The 17,148-nt window shown below is 62.4% G+C and overlaps 1 protein-coding gene across 2 annotated transcripts; it reads left to right on the top strand.

The window, feature by feature from the left end:
- The first annotated feature begins 4,923 nt into the window (after positions 1-4,923).
- ASCL2 (achaete-scute family bHLH transcription factor 2) lies at positions 4,924-6,740 on the top strand. 2 transcript variants are annotated; one of them, XM_078059133.1, is made up of 2 exons: positions 4,924-5,557; positions 6,130-6,740. In XM_078059133.1, exon 1 carries the CDS (start codon positions 4,951-4,953, stop codon positions 5,533-5,535), a length of 585 nt encoding a protein of 194 aa, XP_077915259.1. In that variant the 5' UTR covers positions 4,924-4,950; the 3' UTR covers positions 5,536-5,557; positions 6,130-6,740. The 2 variants fall into 2 exon arrangements, with proteins under 2 accessions (XP_077915259.1, XP_035923703.1); XM_036067810.2 differs by having other exon boundaries at positions 6,127-6,740.
- Positions 6,741-17,148: the final 10,408 nt, after the last annotated feature.

Raw genomic sequence — 17,148 nt, 5'->3', positions numbered from 1 at the left:
CTCCTTCTATCTCCTCCTGCTGTGTCTCTGGAGGACCTTGGCTGGTGCATCTATGCCGCATCCATGGGCCTGAAGCTTGAGCATCTGGATGTAGCTCATTTCCCACGGCTCCTGCTTCCCCTGCAGCTGGATTCCAGAAGGCTCCAGGCTCCCAAGTGATCTGAACACACAGATGTGACCCACATGAGGGCTACAGCCAGAGCTGTGTGTTTGGGGAAGGCGCCAGCCTAGCCCAGCTGGGCTCCCCACCTCCCCACTCATGACCTGACCCAGAGAACACAACTAGGAGCCCAGAGCCTCTGAGGGGCAGAGACGGAGCTAGCCAGGGGCCTCGGGTTATGTGTGGAGTGAGTGGGGAGCCCAGACCAAACCAGCCAGTGGTCACCCTGCTCACCAGGCCAGGGGCCATGCAGTCACCTGTGCCTCTGCTGCTGCCCCCATGCAGGCCCAGTCCAATCTCACAGTGGGGAACACCCCAGAGGATCCAGATACAACCTCATTGTTCCAATGCTGGGGACCCAGAACCTCCAACCCCAGATTTCCGGAGCTCTGCTCCCCAGTCCCATGGAGCCCATGGTGATTTCAGACTCAGCAAGTACCTCTAGAGCAGGGGCTGGCCTGCCCTCACTGTGTGCAGGGACCTGGGATACCATGATCACTCAGGGTCAGTGGCAGAGCTGGCCTTGGATGCTGAGGGATGGTCCTTCCCTGGGCTGCATCCTGCTCCCACCAACAGCCAGCTCCTGATCCTCTTTGCTGGATGTGTGCCAGACATGGACGGTGTTCCGGGAACACAGAGGGAGAGAAGGGCATATTTCCCTCTGGATGTGGCCAGGGAGTCATGCTGAGGGACAGGCTGTGTGAAGCAGGGGCTGTGGAAAGGGCAGGGCAGGCTTCCAGGTGATGTGACGTCGAAGCTGAACACGATGCCAGTGACCGGGTGGGGGCAATGTGCAAAGGAGCTTGGATTAATCCCGCGGGCCAAGGCATGACCCCTCTTGCCTCCATAAGGTCTGCTCTGAAGCTGTGGACAGAGGGGAGGAGGCAAAGCCAGAACCCAGGAGACTGGGGGGGGGAGGTGGAGGCAGCATCCGAGGGCAGATGGGGACGTGGCTGGAGAGGTGGCAGGGCTGGCGGACAGCAGAGGGTGAGGGAGCAGGTGGGAGCTCCAACATCGCTGCCTGAGCACTGGCTGGGGAGGGGACTGGGCGGAGTAATGGGCTCGGGAAAGACAGTTCAGCCTGTGGCGAGTCGATTTTGAGGAGCCCGTGGGATGATGACCGTCGAGTGGTCCAGGCCTTGGAGATGTGCCCATCATCCAGTGTAGGGTCAGCAAACCATGGCCAGATGTGGCCTGTTGCCTGTTTTTGTATGGCCTGCAAACCGAGAACACTTGTCACAGTTTCAGGTGGTCAAAAAAAATTCACCTTCATTAGCTACTATCAAAAAACTTATTAAAAACCCCAGAAAGTGACAGGTGTTGGTGAGGTTGTGGAAAACCGGAACTCCTGTGCACTGTTGGTGGGAACGTGGACTTATGCTGCTGCTCTGGAGCTTAGCGTGGAGGGGCCTCAGAAAGCTTAAGGTAGGATCATCACGTGATCAGCAATTGAACTTCTGGATGTACCTCCCAAAATAAGAGACTGCAGGGTCTGGAAGAGATGTGTACACACACGTTCAAAGCAGCGTTATTCACAACCATTACAAAGGGGAAGGACCCCAAGTGTCCACTGATTGATGAATGGATAAACAAAATGTGGTCCATCCACACAAAGCCTGAAAGAGGCAGGACATTCTGACACCTGCCATAATGTGGATGGACCTGGAGGACATCAATCACACGGAGCGAAAGAAGCCAAGCACAAAAGGACACATGCTGCAGGATTCTATGTATTTGGGGACGTAGAGCAGCCAAATTCACAGACAGAAAGGGGAATGGTGGGTGCCAAGGGCAGGGGAGGGGGAAGGGGCTTACCCACCCCTGCCGTACATCTCAGGCATGGAGACTCAAGAGTGGGCAGAGCCTGGGAGTGTGCCAACCAGGTAGCGAGGGTGCCAGGGTGAGGGCAGAGCCCTGACAAGGCAGCATGCTTATGTTTGCAATTTTTCTAACAGCTCTTTTGAGATAGAATCCACATACCACCCAGCGCATTAATTTAAAGTGTACAATTTGGGGCACCTGGGTAGCACAGTCGGTTAAACATCTGACTCTTGGTTTTGGTTCAGGTGGTGATCTCGGGGTTGTGAGATCGAGCCCCGCAATGGGCTCCACACTCAGCAGGGAGTCTGCTTGGATTCTCTCTCTCCCTCTGCCCCTCCCCTCTCTCTTCTCTCTCTCAAATAAATAAATCAATAAAATCTTTAAAAATAAAGTGTACAATTCATTGGTTTTTAGCAAATTCCCAAAGTTGTGCAACCATCACTACAGTCGATTTTAAAAGATTTGCACCATCTCAGAAAGAAGCTCCACACCCTTTAGGTTGTGTGCTCTGGCATTGGGACCCCAGACGTGACGTGCAGGAGGAGGGCCACGTGGAGAGCCTGACCCAGCCACCCAGCCTTCCTGCAGTCCCCCAAGCTGACCCCGCAGTTGAAAGCAGCTGCAGCAGCCAGCAGAGGCACCACCAGAGAATCCTGAGAAATACGAAACCACTGGGGCAGCCGCTAGAGCCTGGGTAGTCTCTTGTGTGGGAACAGGTACCTGAGGGTCTCTGGGCCCCAGAGACTGAGCACAAGTCCAGGCAAGGATTGCCAAGAGCCCATCTGCGGGATGCTGGGGATTTCCCTTTGACACGGCAGCCATCTCCAGCTTGGCTTTGCCAACTAACTTTACACCAGGGAAGGGCAGGTGGGCTCTGACCAGAGAGAGGAGGAGCCAAGGCTCCTGTCCTGGACAGGGAAGAAGGTTGAGCCTCCTGGACTCAGAGTCCAGGCCCTGATCTCTACCTGGATCGCTCCACTGGCCAGAGGTGTGACTGTGGACATAGTCCATGTCCTCTCTGAGACAGCTTCCTTCTGCGACAATGGGGCCCTATCCCCACCTGGCCCCAGGCAGGTGCTAGCCGCCAGGTCACACCCCAAAGCAGGAAGGCCAAGCCAACTTGCCAGGAGATCCTGCAGAGTAACTGGGAGCCAGTGGACACCACAAGGCCCCGGGGGGATCCCTGGGAGGAATCCAGGGCCTCTCCCCAGCCAGAATGGGAAGTGGCTCCCGGCAGAACTCCTTTCCAGCAGACCTGGCCCAGGAGGATCTGGTCAGCATCGGCGAAACCCGGCAGGGCCATGGCCTCCTGAGGGCCCAGCCACTTGGCAGGCATTCCCCTGCAGTGGGGCAGGAGAAACTCTCCCACTGAGGGTGCATTCTGCACACTTCCGCAGTCCCTGCCCCCTCAGGACCCTACATTCCTCCCCATCTGTCAGGGAGAAACCCTTTTGTCCCTCCCCCCTTGGGAGGCCAGGCTCTGCCCTGGCGTGAGGCAGCTTTCCAGGAACCTTCCCCCACCGGCTCGGTCTCAGTGCTGGTCGGGTGGGAGAGGGAGGCCCCAGCCAGGGGTGGGAGGCTGAGGAAAACGGAGCCAGGGCCAGGATAGCGGGTCGGCACCAAAGGTGAGGGGCCGGAGCGTAAGGGGCCCAGAAGGCAGAACGTGGGGGCAGGTTAGGGCAATATGGGAAATGAAGCTGTGGGGCCAGGGCAGAGGCTGACCGCTGCCCAGGTCCACAGCGGCCGTTCAAACCTCCAGACCCTGGGCTTCCAGGCTCCCCAAGGCTGGGGGCACCTGGAAACCACAGGCAGAAGGTGTGCGTGCAGGGATGGTGAAAGGTGCCCCAGGAACCTGAACTCTCCACCCCAGCGCACCACTCCTCCAATCCCGCCCTGCCCGAAGGCCCGCATCACCCTCTCCCACTCTCCGCAAAGGAATAACGTAAGTGGGCGGCGGGGCGCGGAGCAGGTGTGCACGCGGGGAGCCGCCTGGCGGGACCCAGTTTTGTTAGCGACGCTCGGGGAGCCACACGCCTGGCGTACGCGCTTCCTCCCGGGGGGCCGGGCGTGAGGTCGCGCCCTCCGCGATTGGCCGAACGGACCGCCCACGATTGGCTGAGACCCCGGCCCCCGCCCCCTGGGACGCGGTGGGGGGGGAGTTGGGGGGTGGCGCGGGGACAGAAGGCGCGGCGCGTGCTGCCCCCGGGGGTCTCGCGCGCCTCCGGGATAGGTGAGCCTTCACGAGGCCACGTCTTCCTCCCCACGGCGCGCGCTGCGCGTGTGGATCATCAACAGCTCTGCGGATAGCGGGCTGCGCGCAGCGTGCGGTGGGGGTACCGAACAGTTGCACCCGGGATCTGTGGACTGGGCTCAGGCAGCGGGGGCGCACTGGAGACCTGCTGACAGCTCCCGGAGGTCGGGCGGGGGGCGCACACGGGACCTGCGCACTGCGCCTTGGGGGACTCACTAAGCACCTGTTGGGAGCTCGGGGCCCACCGGGGACCTGCAGACTCCGCCCGGGGAGATGGGGTGGGGAACGCGCTCACGCCCTGGTGTTTGCAAGTTGTGTGCGCAAGGGGGAGGGCGAAGCGTGGCGGGAGGGCGAGGCGAGGGAAGGAGGGCGTGAGGAAGGAGGCGGCAGCGGCGCGGAGGAGGGTTATCTATACATTTAAAACCAAGCCGCCTGCGCCGCGCTGGGAAGACCTGGGGAGGGTCCGGCCGCACGCGCGGGACACGAGCGCCCCACGCTCCGAGGCGCGCACGGCCTGCTACCTCTTGGCCTCCTGAGCCTCTCTGTCCCTGGGCCCCAGACGACCTGGAGCGCGTACCCTGGGGAGTCGCCCCGCGGCACAGTTCCAGGGGCTCCCTTGGGGTTCTGTCGTCTTCCCACCGACCCCCGTTCCTCTGTCCGCCCCTCCTGCTGCGCGCGGGGCCTCGGAGGAGTTGCGGGGCGAGTGGATGCGGGCGCGATGGACAGCGGTGCGCTGCCCCTGCCCGCGCCCTCCGCGCCTGGCGTCTCGGGCGGCTGCGCTCCTCTGCGGCGACTCACATCCCCAGAGCTGCTGCGCTGCAGCCGGCGGCGACAGCCGGGCGCGACGGAGACCGGGGGTGGCGCGGCGGCCGTGGCGCGGCGCAATGAGCGCGAGCGCAACCGCGTGAAGCTGGTGAACTTGGGGTTCCAGGCGCTGCGGCAGCACGTGCCGCACGGCGGCGCCAGCAAGAAGCTGAGTAAGGTGGAGACGCTGCGCTCGGCCGTGGAGTACATCCGCGCGCTGCAACGCCTGCTGGCCGAGCACGATGCCGTGCGTGCCGCCCTGGCCGAGGGGCTGCTGGCGCCAGCCGCGCGGCCCCCCGCGTCCTGCGGGCCTCTCGGGACCCCCGCCGCCGCCGTCGCCTCGCCTTCTTGCGCTTCGTCGTCCCCGGGCCGCGAGGGCAGCTCGGAGCCCGGCTCGCCGCGCTCCGCCTACTCCTCGGACGACAGCGGCTGCGAGGGCGCGCTCAGCCCGGTGGAGCGCGAGCTGCTCGACTTCTCCAGCTGGTTAGGGGGCTACTGAGCGCTCCGCCCCCCCCCACGAGGTAACCTCCCGCGGCGGGGAACAGGGGGGTCGGCGCAGGGGCAGCCGGGCGGGGTGGAGTGGACAGCCTCGCGGCTCGCGTCCCCGAGAGCAGCCAAGCGCAGCGCCAGGCCCCGGTGACGGCTTTGATTTCGCTCACTCTTCATTTTCCCCAAACTTTTTCAAGCCTGTGCAAGACCGGCGTTTGTTTGTCCGGGATTGCAAAACTTCCTCTCGCTGCTGCGCCGAAGGGGGAGCAGGGAAGGGGGCCCTCGGGCGGGTGAGGCCCCGAGTGCACGCGGATCCCGGGGCAGAGCAGGGCGCTGGGAGGCGGGGTGACTTTGCATTGCAAATCGTGCGCCGGGGCCGGGTGGCAGAAATGAGTCGGCGGGTGCGGAACCCTGACTCACTGCGGCTTGGAGCGCCCGCCCCGCCCCCGCCCCGGCCGGGGCCGCAGACCGAATCCGAGGCACCCACGGACTGGAGCTCCAAAACCAGCCAAGCAAAGGAAACTGCAGACTTCGCTTGTGGGCGGTGGGGCCGGGCCGGATCCCGCACTAATGCGCGTCCCCGTCCCCCCTCCCCTCCCAGCAGCCCCAGCCCTGGACGCGGAGCGGCGAGCACGCTCACCACCCGGGAGCGATGTGGGTGGCCCGTGCCTCGGGCCCACAGTCCCCGTGGGCGAAGCCACCACCCAGCCGGGACTCCGCCGACGGTCCCCCCCGTGCCGTCCAGCCTGACTAAGTGCCAGTGTGGAGACGTCCCGGCTTGACCCCGCCTGGCTGGCAGCTTCCTCGGAACCCGACCACCCTGCCCCCAGAGGTTCTCCACTGGGATGGGGCTGGGGCACCAACACCGAGATTTTTGAAGGGGAGAGGATTTTATAGCGGCACAGAACTTCTCTTTTTTGCATATTAGTTTGAACTGCCCCGGGACACCGGCAATATGAAGACTTATTTTTGTACGAAAAAAATCCCCAGACTTGGAACACAATAAAGATTGTCTACTCCCGCCCCACCCCGCTACTGGAATTTTCCAGCCTGGCCAAGATCTGGACACCCCCTGTCCCCCGAGGGGTGGTGTCCCTGGGAGGCATCACCTGCAGCGGCTGGGTGGGTGCGGGCAGTGCTCCCAGCGGGGGACCAGCCTTTTTGGAGAACCTGTCTTGGGGCAGGTGGACTTCAGAAATAAATCAGTGCTGTGTATCTGGTGTTGGTGGTGCCCTCTTCATGCCCTGAGGCCCCCATTTCCCAGGTGAGGGCAAGGCCTGGGTGGGACGGTGTGACCCAGCAGGACTGAGCCCCTCTGGTCACCTCTCCCTGGACTCCACGCCCTGCTCTGTGGGGTGGGGCCAGAGGTGTGAGGTCTGGGAGTCCAGCCTGGTCACCACTGCACCAGAGCAGTTCCTGGGCACCTTGTGGGGCTGGCAGCTTCCAGCACGTGGCAGGGAGCTGGTGGGTGGTCCAAGCAGGGTTGCCTCACAGCTGGGAAGCTGAGGTCTGGGGGCCGTGGGGGGCCTGCTGCCTGGCATGAGGGTCTGGGGCCCGAAGAGGTCTGACCTGTGAGAGGGCTGAGGACTTGGGGTCCAGGCTGCCTTGTTCAGATCCCCACTGTTCACCACCAGCTGGGTGACACACAAATCGGGGGTAACAGCCCTATGAGGTCGTGGGATTTGAGTGGTGGGCCTTGGGTCTGGCGCCCTGTGCTCGGCCCCCGGCCCCGGCGCCTGAGGCCTTGCCCACCTCTGTTTACCGGCTCCTTGAGAGGAACGAGGAAGCCCCCCCACCTAGGCTCCCCCAGCCAAGAGAGCCTGCAGAGATTACTCAGCCCTACCTTTGACCTGGGCCTCGAGCGCTTTGAAGTCTCGCTGGGCCCAAAGCTCTCTTTTATTGCAGGGGTGGGGCGGGGCTGGCGGGGATCCCCCAGGCTGCTTGAGGGTGCTGAAGGCACCCCTTCCTTTGAAAGGGAGCGGTTGGGTCAGAGCCGTTGGAACCCCGGGAGGTGAACCTCCAGTGTTGGCAAAGAGCAGGTGGCCAGGGTAGCCGTGGTGACGGGGTCAGTGGGTCTGATGAGGCTCGGGCTGGGCCAGGGTCAGCAACGCAACTGTGGCTCAGGGCTGCAGGGCCGAGTGAGCGGGCCTCATCCAAGGGACTGAAGGGGGCATCCCACACCCTTCTCCTAGGGACCCACTGCCTGGTCGTGACCTCACTGAACCACATCTCCTGGGACTCCTCTCCTTAACCCCCGGGAGAGGCCTGGACACAGGGTGGTGGGCAGTGGGACCATCACACATGGGTTTGGGGGAGGACAGCATGGGAGAATGGGCCCGCAGGAAAGCCACCCCCACCTTGCCATAGGCCTGGGCCGGTGTGCTGCTAAGAAACTCCACAAACCCTAAGTATTATCACTTTTACTTTGCTTTTATTCTGGAAAATCGCAGACATATGCAAAAGTTCTAAAACCTTTATTGGACGCCTTCTCTGTACCAGGAAGTGTCGGGAACTTCTATCAGGGGACACAAGCAGTGTGGGTGAGTGTGTGGTCAGGCTGGCCGGTGTTGGGGCCCCAGATAAGCCTCTGGGAAGCCTCCATCACCAGTGTCCACAAGGGGTGCAGGCCCCTCCCGCCCCACGCACCCCTCCTCTCCCGCCCCCACATTGCTTTGAAGCAAATCCCGACATACCATTTGGGCTGGAAATTCTTCATGTGTGCCTCTAAGGGAAACCCCAGAACCACTCCCCGCCCTCGGGGAACCGTCCCTTCACCCCTCACATACCCTCTGGTCCCTGAAAGTTCTCCCACAGCAGGTTTGTAGAGGTAGGCAGGACCGCACGCGGGACTTGCTGAGTGGGCCCTGCAAGTCTCCCGTTAGCACTGTCCATGGAGGGCATGGGTGTGCTCAGCGCTGTGTCCCACCCCTGTCCTGGGGTGTCACAGATGGCGCCCTAATGGGTGTTACTTGTTGAGTGTCCGTGTCCGTATTTCTTGTCGGTGGAGGTGGGGGGGCTCAGAAGCAGATGGATGGTCAGCTTCCAGTTGGGTTTCTGGTTCACGCACACCCTTCAGAGGAGGTGCCCTGTCCCTGTCACTGCATCCTGTGGGCAGACACACCCGTGGTGACCGGACCGGGTCACTAACTGTCCGGGCAGGGGCTTTGTTGGGAGGGCAAGGGCTGCGGTTGGTGCTCAGCCAAGACATCAGGTGTGTCACCTGGGCGCACTGGCCAGTGTGCTCACCCTAGTTAGAGGGGGTCCCCATCTGTCCTTCCCTGAATGCCAAGCACTGACCCTTGGCACGGGGCTGGAATGACGGAGCCCCTGACATCGCGGAGCCTGGAAATGATGGGAATCTGATTTGAACCCGGGGCGGCTTCATCTCTAAGTCCTTGCAAGATTCCCCTTCCGGGAGGGCATGGCTGCAGAGGCTGGGGACGACACCGCAGCCCAGGAGACCCGGTGCCCACTGGGCCTAGGTCTGCTGGGGGAGGGAGGTGGCCGCAGGGCTCTGCCAGGAGCCCCCAGCCCAGGCCTTGCACCCCACTGGAGGTTGGGGCTGATTCCTGACAAAAGGTGATCCCAATCCATAAGATGGGGGGCGGAAATGGTGCTTTGGGTCTGGGGGTAAAGCTGGGGACCCTCACAAAGTCAGACCCAGTGGACTCTGGACCAGGCAGGGCTGGGGAGGACATGAGGGGTGAGGCAGTCCGGATGACCAGCCCCGCAGGGAGCTCTCGCTTGGGGTCAGTCCATTGGTCCTGTCTGTTCATGAGAGCGGGCACCCCAAGGAGCCCTGCCTTGCTGTCCTGGGCGTGTCTGTGGCCAAAACTCACCCCATGGCTTTGTCCTGAACATGTCAGAAAACAGATGTATCCCCCTAGGCTGTCCACATGGGGGGCTCTGCTGACCCAGGACTGTCCCGAAGTATGGAGGTGCACGCATCCAGCTTGCCTTTTCTGGCCCACCCGGGTCCCACTCCCATTCATTCCAAAACCTTTACTGGGGACCTTCTCTGCACGAGGAACTTAGGATACACTATGTGCCAAAGGGAAACCCTGCACTCATGGACCCTACATCCTAGTGGGGGACACGGGATCTAACTCACAAGCAGCAAGGCTGGCCAGTGACGGACACACTGGACCCCTGGGGGAAGGAGCGTGTCGTGGGCCTTGGGGACTCTGTTCCCGGGTGCGGGAATGGGGTGGACTCGCATATGGCAAGAACGTACTATGTTATTCTGTCCCATGGACCTTCAGTAGCAAACGCACGTTCAAAGGTGAAAGTATTGAGATGGGAGACTTTCAAGCCGGCACCCAGAGAGCACTGAACCACGTGGGGTCCTACTCGGCACCAGGCCGTCTGTCTGCAGATCCCCGACACCCAAACGAAGCCGGTCCTGGGGGCAGGGGGCCTCGTCGAGAGGCAGCCAGCACCGGGTTCCTGCTCCATGAAAAAGATCCCCAAAACAGCAGCAAGATGCCCCGCTCACCCCGGAACAGAGGGCCAGGCAAGCTCCGCCACGAGCCGGCCCCTGGGGCCATGCGCTCACCTTCCCTCCACGACGACAGCACAGCTGTGTGCAGGGCGGGCTCGCCCGGAGTGAGCCCCTGGCCAAAGCTGGACCTGAGGACCTGCCTCTCGCCCCTGCGGAGGACCCAGTAACATCAACCCTTGCATGCGCACCGTAATGTGGGGGAGCCTTGAGACCTGGGGAGGGAGGCCGCGCAGGTGCCTGGCTTCTGGAGGGTGGGGCAAGCGGGAGGCGCTCCAGAAGGCTGGGGTGGTGTCTTCCCATCTTCCTGGTCTACTTCCCACCAGGTGTCTGGGGAGGGACCCTGGGGAGGGGGCTGGTGGTGGCAGGGAGCAGGGAGGGTCCTCCATGGAGGGTCCTGAAAGCCAAGGCCACAAGAGCACGAGGGGACCCTGCACGGAAGGAAGACGTGGTGGCTCGAGTGTGCCTCCGGGACTTGAGGGCTCTGCTGGGCAGGGAGCAGAGGGTAGAGGTTCCGGGGGGCCAGCGTGTCCCGGGGTTGAAGGGAGACCTGGGTGTGGGGTGGGGGGAGGGGAACCCTTGTGGGGTTCCTGGGGGGGTGCCTCGGGGAGGGAGAGCGGGAGGAGGCCTGCGTCAACACCTGGGGGGGATGACGGAAGGGTCCCAGCCAGCGCAGTAGGGTTGGGGGGTGCTGGTCAGGGTCGGGAACCTGAGAGACTGTGGAGGGGGAGGGAGAGCCCGACTGCCGGTGGGGGTAAGGGAGAAGGGGGTCCGGCAGGGCTCCTGACCCTTTCCCAGCAGTGGAGGTTGGGGGTGGCTCTCTGCAGGGGTGCACCGGGCAGTGGGCAGTGGGCATGGCCACACCCTCGTCTTTGCCCCCGGGAACCCGGGGAGGGGCCAGGTGACAGCGTTCCTGAGCCCTGAGCTGTTGAGCTCTTCGTGCCCTCTGGGTAGTGACGTGGCGGGGGGTGGGGGGCAGGCCCCCCAGGAATCCACAGTCCAGAAGATGAGGAGCTTGCTATTTCCCCATTTGCCCCTCCAAGGGGTCTCGTCCCCACTTCTAGGCCCAGGGAGCCTCGCCGGCCGACCCGAGGCCCGCAGGTACCCAGAGGCCTGCAGGTTCAGGGTCCACAGAGCTGGGCCGGAGCCCCATCACGCCTCCTGGGGGCACCATTACTGCTGCTTTTTTGCTGGAAGCACTGACGTGAAGGGTCTTGTTGGCAGGCAGTGAGAAACAGGGTTCAGGGTGCACTCAGGCCTCCGGGCACCCCGGCTCTCCAAGGCAGTGGGACCTGGGAAGGGCAGAGGCCCGGGCTTGCTCTGGAGGGGATCCCGGGGGGCCCTCGGAGCCCCTTGGCTGGGTCTGGAGGAAAAGGAGGATAACAGAGAGAGCCTGTCCTGACCCCCGCCCTCCTCCGTGGCCCCCGTGGGTCTGGTCAGGTGCCTGATCTGGTCCCACCCCGCCCCCAGCTGCTGGCTGTGATGAATGAGGCCAGTCCATGGGGGAGGGGGGGTGGAATGCCACAGAGAGGTCCCTGCAGCTGGCACACTTGCCCCCAGCAGGGCCCCCCACGGAGGCTGGGACCTCAGTGCCCCCTCCTTACTGAAATAGGCCTTTGTCACCAGAGGTGGGGGGGCTGCTGACGGGGGTCACCCTCCAGCACCCCTAGAGCCCTAGAGCAGCCCCTGCCCAAGGCCACACGCCAAAGGTGGGGGTGTGTGTGCCTGCTCTGCCAAGGTCAGGGGACGGCAGGGGCTCCGGGCCAGGACCCGCCTGCCCGCCTGCCACCAGCCAAGTGAGCGATCAGGACAACCAGGCCCCAGAGTTAATGCATCCGACCGTGGGGGGGGCCCTGGTCGCGGGGAAGGCAGTGCCCAGGGCCGCAACAAATACCACAGTCGGGGCTGGGGGCCTGAAACAGCAGGACGCACTGTCTCCCCGTCCTGTGCTGGGTCCTCCTGGGGCCTCTCTCCTTGGCCTGTAGACGGCCGGCCTCTCCCTGTGTCCTTTGGGTGCGTCTGGGTCCACGAGTCCCCTTTATGTAGGGACACCGGTCATATGGGACCAGAATCCCCCTGATGACCTCACTTAACCTGCTGACCTCTGTAAAGACCCTAGTTCCAAATAAGGTTCTGGAGGAGAGGACTCCGCCATATGGATTTGGCGGGGAGGACACATTCCAGCCCATAACAGGCAGAAACAAAGGGGTTTTCCAGTAAGACCAGCCCCCAGGGGCCACCGCCCCCTCCCCCTCCGCAGGGCCTCACCTACGCCTTCTTTTCTGTGACAATCTCATCCCTTGGGTGAGGCGTGACCCGCTCCAGGCCCCTTTGTAGGCTGTAGCTGGCTCAGCAAGAGGCCTCAGGCCACTCCGGAGGCTGGGCAGTGCTGAGGACGCACAGGCCCAGGTCCCCAGGTGGCACCTTGGATGAGGGGCTTCTTCTGGGACCCCAGTGAGCCCACAGAATGGCAGGAAGGTAGCTCCAGGCCTTCCTGGGGGGGCCCCTGACATCATGTGACAGCCCCCCCCAGGGCTGTCCTGACCACCCAGGAAGGGGAGGCCGTGCCATTGGTGGGGTGACGGGAGCCAGTGTAATGGGGAGGATGGGGTCATCAGAGAGAGCTGTTGGTGGGACCCACTCTGCCCTCCCTGCTTGTCCCCTGTCCCGGTTCTGTGTGGGGTCCAGGCCAGGACCCAGGCTGCCTGCCCCATAGTACAGCCCCAGGCCCCATGGTGGTGGCCTCCCCCTGCCCCCTGGCTCCTCACTCAGGGCTCCTGAGTCCTGCCCCCCAACCCTCCACCTGGCATTTGCCTGTAAGCCCTGGGGCTCCCGGGGCTGGCCCCCAGGGGCCGGCCATTGCTCGCATTGATAGCATGCAAATCTTTAAATGAAATCCAATTAATGCCCAAATGAGGGCCTGGGAGCAGCTCGAAGAGGCTGGGCTGGGCTTTATCTCCCGGCTCAAATATTTGTCTCTCATTTGAATGCCTTTTGTGGGCAGCCGGCGGGGACTGCAGAGGGGCCTGGCCTCCCCTAGACAAAGCCCGGCTCTTGCACGCACTCACGCTAGCTCTGGGATCTAACAGTACTCTTCTCACCATCCCGGGTCCACCTGCCCCACCTGGCAAGGCCTTGGAGGCCCCATGGCCCCTCCCTGACCATCCCTTCCCAGCCTCCAGCCAGGATGGGCTTCTCACCCAGCTGGTCTCCATGCTGCACACAGCCTCCCGCGGGGTCTGGGGGTCGCTCTGCCCCAGGCCAGAGCCCAGGTTCTGTGGGAGGGGTGTGGCGGCCCGCAGGCCGGGAGTCACCTCCCGGTGGGCACGGGGCCGGGATGCACCAGGGCGCCCGGCTCGGCCAGTGGGGGTGGGTGCCTTCCCATCGTTAGCACCTGCCCCTACCTTTCCAGCGCCCGCTAACTCACCTGGGCTCTGCTGTCACGGCCTTCACTGCCCGTGCTGGTGGCGCCTCAGTTTACCCTCCTGTGTCGTGCCCATTTCACAGGCATGGAAATTGAGACCTGGACGTTGGATGAGCTTCCAAGGCCAGTCGGGGAGAGAGCAGGATTCCCAGGGAGGAGACGCACTCTGCTCTCGGGGAGCGGACTGGTTCCCTTTCTCCCCACTGCCCCACCCCTGGCCCCTCTGCAGCCAGTGGGGCTGAGTCAGGTAGAGTACGCAGTAGGAGCCGTGGGCTTCCGGTAGCCTGGCCGACTGGGCTGGGGTCAGGTGAGCTGCCCAGGGCCGCCTGCCAGGATTCCTGACACCCATTTCCGCATCTGTATGGGGCCACGAGTCTCCGTTCCACCACTGCCCTCAGCCCCTCTGCCAGGCCACTTTGTGCCAACACAAGCTCAGTGACCTAGCTAGATCCCTCTCCCCCAGGAAGCCTTCCAGGAATGCCCCTTCCTGGTCTCAGCAGGCAGGACCAGCAAGGGCCTCCTCTCAGCTCCCTCCAGGGAGACCAGAAGAGAGGATGGCCTGGGGAGGAGACCCGGCAGCCAGGAGGCCGGAAGCTCGGCCAAACCCCACTCAGCCCTGGGCCCTGCGTGTTGGATGTTCTTGGCTCCCAGGGTGCGCGGAGCACTGGGGAGCACTAGGGCACAGCAGGGACCTTGGGAGGGCAAGGCTGGTCTTTGGTGGCCAGTGGGGGATTTCACAGAAGGGCAGTGGGCGTCTGAAGCCTTGGGCTTGGAGTTAAGACCTCTGTGTTCAATCTTTCCAGAAAAGCCAGGCAGCTGGATTCTGCTCCCAGACCCGCTGCCCCTTGGGGGGCTGGGGTTGGGCCACCTCACCCAGGGAACAGGGAGTGACCAGGCTGGCGGGGAGCCCTGGGGCTGCAGCAGAGGTCGAAGGCCTGTGGCAGGCGGGGTGGGTGGGTCCGTGGGGAGAGCCGGTGGACGGGACCCGAGAGCCCACACCCCATGGGAATGCGGAGGTGACCTGTCCTTCCACTTCTCCCATGGGGGCTGGCGGTGCTGACCCTGCCCTGCCTCCCTCCCTCAAGCACAGCCAGCACTGCCCCGCGGCTCTGTGGGCTCAGGAGGGGGTGTGTGGCTCCGAGGTGGGCACTGGGCTGGAGGGACACGCCTCTGGGACTTGCCTTGGAGCCGTGGACCAGGACACCCTAACCCCGCAGGCTCCCGGGCTCCCCCTAGAGGGGCTGCCTGGGGAGCGGGCTGTGGGCCTGGGGGCAGTGGATGGACGGCGGTGTCCTCTAATTGCCAAGATTCCCCCCAAACACACGAACCTGGAGTGTGTGTTCACCAACTTGTATGACCTCAACCTCACTGCCCGCCCCCTTTGTGACCCCGTGACCGGACGTCGGGCTTGTTCCTGAACGCCACAGAGGTCCAGCTTTGTCCCCGCTCCTTCCCGCCACACTCAGGGTGCCCAGGGGGGACAAGGCCGGGCCTGACCGTCACCCTGCATTTGCAGGGAGCATGGCTGCTGAGGGGGAGGCACTGGGGGCTGGGGCCGGGGCGGTGGTCAGGGGCCTGTGTGGGGGGTCCTTGTGCACCCCTCCTGGGCCGGGTGTGGGCCTGTGCTGTTCTGTGGCTTCTCTCCACGCCCCCGAGCGCGCGTTCTGTTCAGCGAGCTTCTGTTTCTGCTCCAGAGCCTCACACTCCTTTTGGAATGAGCAGAGAGTCATTAAAATTAATAGATGTGTCAATTTTAAAGGAAAAAGAACAAGAAACTAGACCATTTGCCTGAGGTCAAGGAGCTAGGAGGGGGTGCTGAGAAGGCCGCACAGGCCAGATTGAACGCCCTGCTGGTGCTGGGGGTGCTGAGGACCCTCGCTCTGCCAGCAGGCCCACCCACTGGTCCTCAGTCCCTGGCTGTGGGGACCTGGAAGGGAGGTGGGTAAATGAGGGTCACAGGGACTGTTCCTCTCACATACTCGATTCCCAGACTCTTCAGAGCCCTTCTGGGGACTGGGAGGGAAACTGACATGGGGGTCAGAGCTCTGCCAGGGGGCAGCCCAGAGCCTATGGGCTGGGTGGGCTGGGTGAGCAGGGAGGGCTTCCTGGAGGCGGGGACTGGGAGCCCTGCAGGAGGGAGAACATTCAGGCTGATGGCCTGCCCCCGAGCAGGCTGGGATGGTCAAGGGACCCCGGGGGAAGGAGGGGCGGGGGGCGCAGGGCTCAGCCAGGCCTGGGACCCCATCCTCACCGCCCCCGGCTTCCCCGCCCTGCCCCAGCACCCCCAACAGGGCTGCAGGGCATTGCTCCTTCAGGTCAGACCTGTTCTGGGCAGGGCTGGCCCCTGGGGCTGGATTCCAGCTTTCTCTTTCTGCTCCAGTGCTTCGGAAGGCTTGAGGCACCGCCTCCACCTGGCTTCAGGTATCCACACCCTCCGCTCCCTCAGCCCCAGGGCCTTTGCTCAGACAAATCAGGCCGCCAGAGCCCTCCTCCCTCCTCCCTCCACACACACACACACACACACACACACACACACACACACACACACACCCCCCTGAAGCAGGTTTGGGCGCGTGGCCCTCAGGTCGCCCTGGGCGGGGTGAAGAAGCCCGAGCCCCTGTGGCCCCCACTCTTTGGGGGCCCCCACTCTCTGGCCCTGATCCCCCAGGGGGGAGTGCACAGCCAGGCTGCACCACCGCGCCTCCCTCTAGCGGCGTGAGGGCCCCCCGCCCCGCACCCCACACCCTGGGCAGTGCTGGGGGAGTCTTTTTTGTTTGTTTTCACTGTTTTGTCTTAATGTGAGGTGTCTCACTGTGGCTTTGATTTGCATTTCCCTCGTGGCTGATGGTATTGCGCATCCTCTATGCTTATCCACCACCGATGTCTTCACTAATGGCTTTTTAATTGGGTTATTTGTTGTCTTGTTGCTGAGTTTTGAGAGCTGTCGATTCTGGATCCACGTTCTGCATCTGGTGTGGGACACACGACCGTTTTCTACAGCCTGTGGTTTGTCCTCGCAATGTCTTAAACTTCGCCGTTTACAGAGGAAAACTTTTACATTTAACACAGGCCAATGGATTAGGTTTTTTTTATGGGCCGTGTTTTGGTGTTGTATCTCAGAAATCTTCGCCCAGCCCGGCGGTGTTCGACTAGGGGCCATTTTGCCCCCGAGGAATATTTAGCAATGCCTGGAAGTTTTGGTTGTCACATTTGGAGGGCAGTACCGTTAAATACGCTACTGGGATAGCCCCTGTAAGAAAGAATTATCTGGCCCCAAATGTCCACAGTGCTGAGGTTGGAGATCCTGGATCTCCTTAGGTCACAGAGATTTTCTCCCATGGTTCCTTCTAGGTGTTTTATAGTTTCATAGTTTACTTTTAGCTGTGTAAGTGGTTTTTGTATAAGGTATGAGGTATGTGTTCCAAGGTTTGTTTTTTTGCATATACGTGTGCAGTTGGTCAAGTATTATTTGTTGAAGAGACTGTCCTTTCTTCACTGAATAATGTTTGCGTTTCTGCCAAAACCCAACTGACTATATTTGTGTGGGTTCTGTCTCTGGGCTCTCTGTTCTGTCCCACTGATCTGTGAGTCCCTCCCCCACCAACCCCACACTGTCTCATTACTGAAGCTTTTAGTAAAATCAGGTCGTAGATATGTAGTAAAATAAAATAAAATGAAATCAGGTAGTGCAAGTCCTTCAA

This window comes from Halichoerus grypus, chromosome 11 (assembly GCF_964656455.1).
Source record: "Halichoerus grypus chromosome 11, mHalGry1.hap1.1, whole genome shotgun sequence".
Taxonomy (NCBI): domain Eukaryota; kingdom Metazoa; phylum Chordata; class Mammalia; order Carnivora; family Phocidae; genus Halichoerus; species Halichoerus grypus.
The sequence above is the reverse complement of the archived record's forward strand: the minus strand, read 5'-3'. Positions and strand labels throughout refer to the sequence as shown.

Bases quoted from the DNA above. Each gene is read 5' to 3' on its own strand.
- ASCL2 (XM_078059133.1), top strand. From the start codon at position 4,951: ATGGACAGCGGTGCGCTGCCCCTGCCCGCGCCCTCCGCGCCTGGCGTC.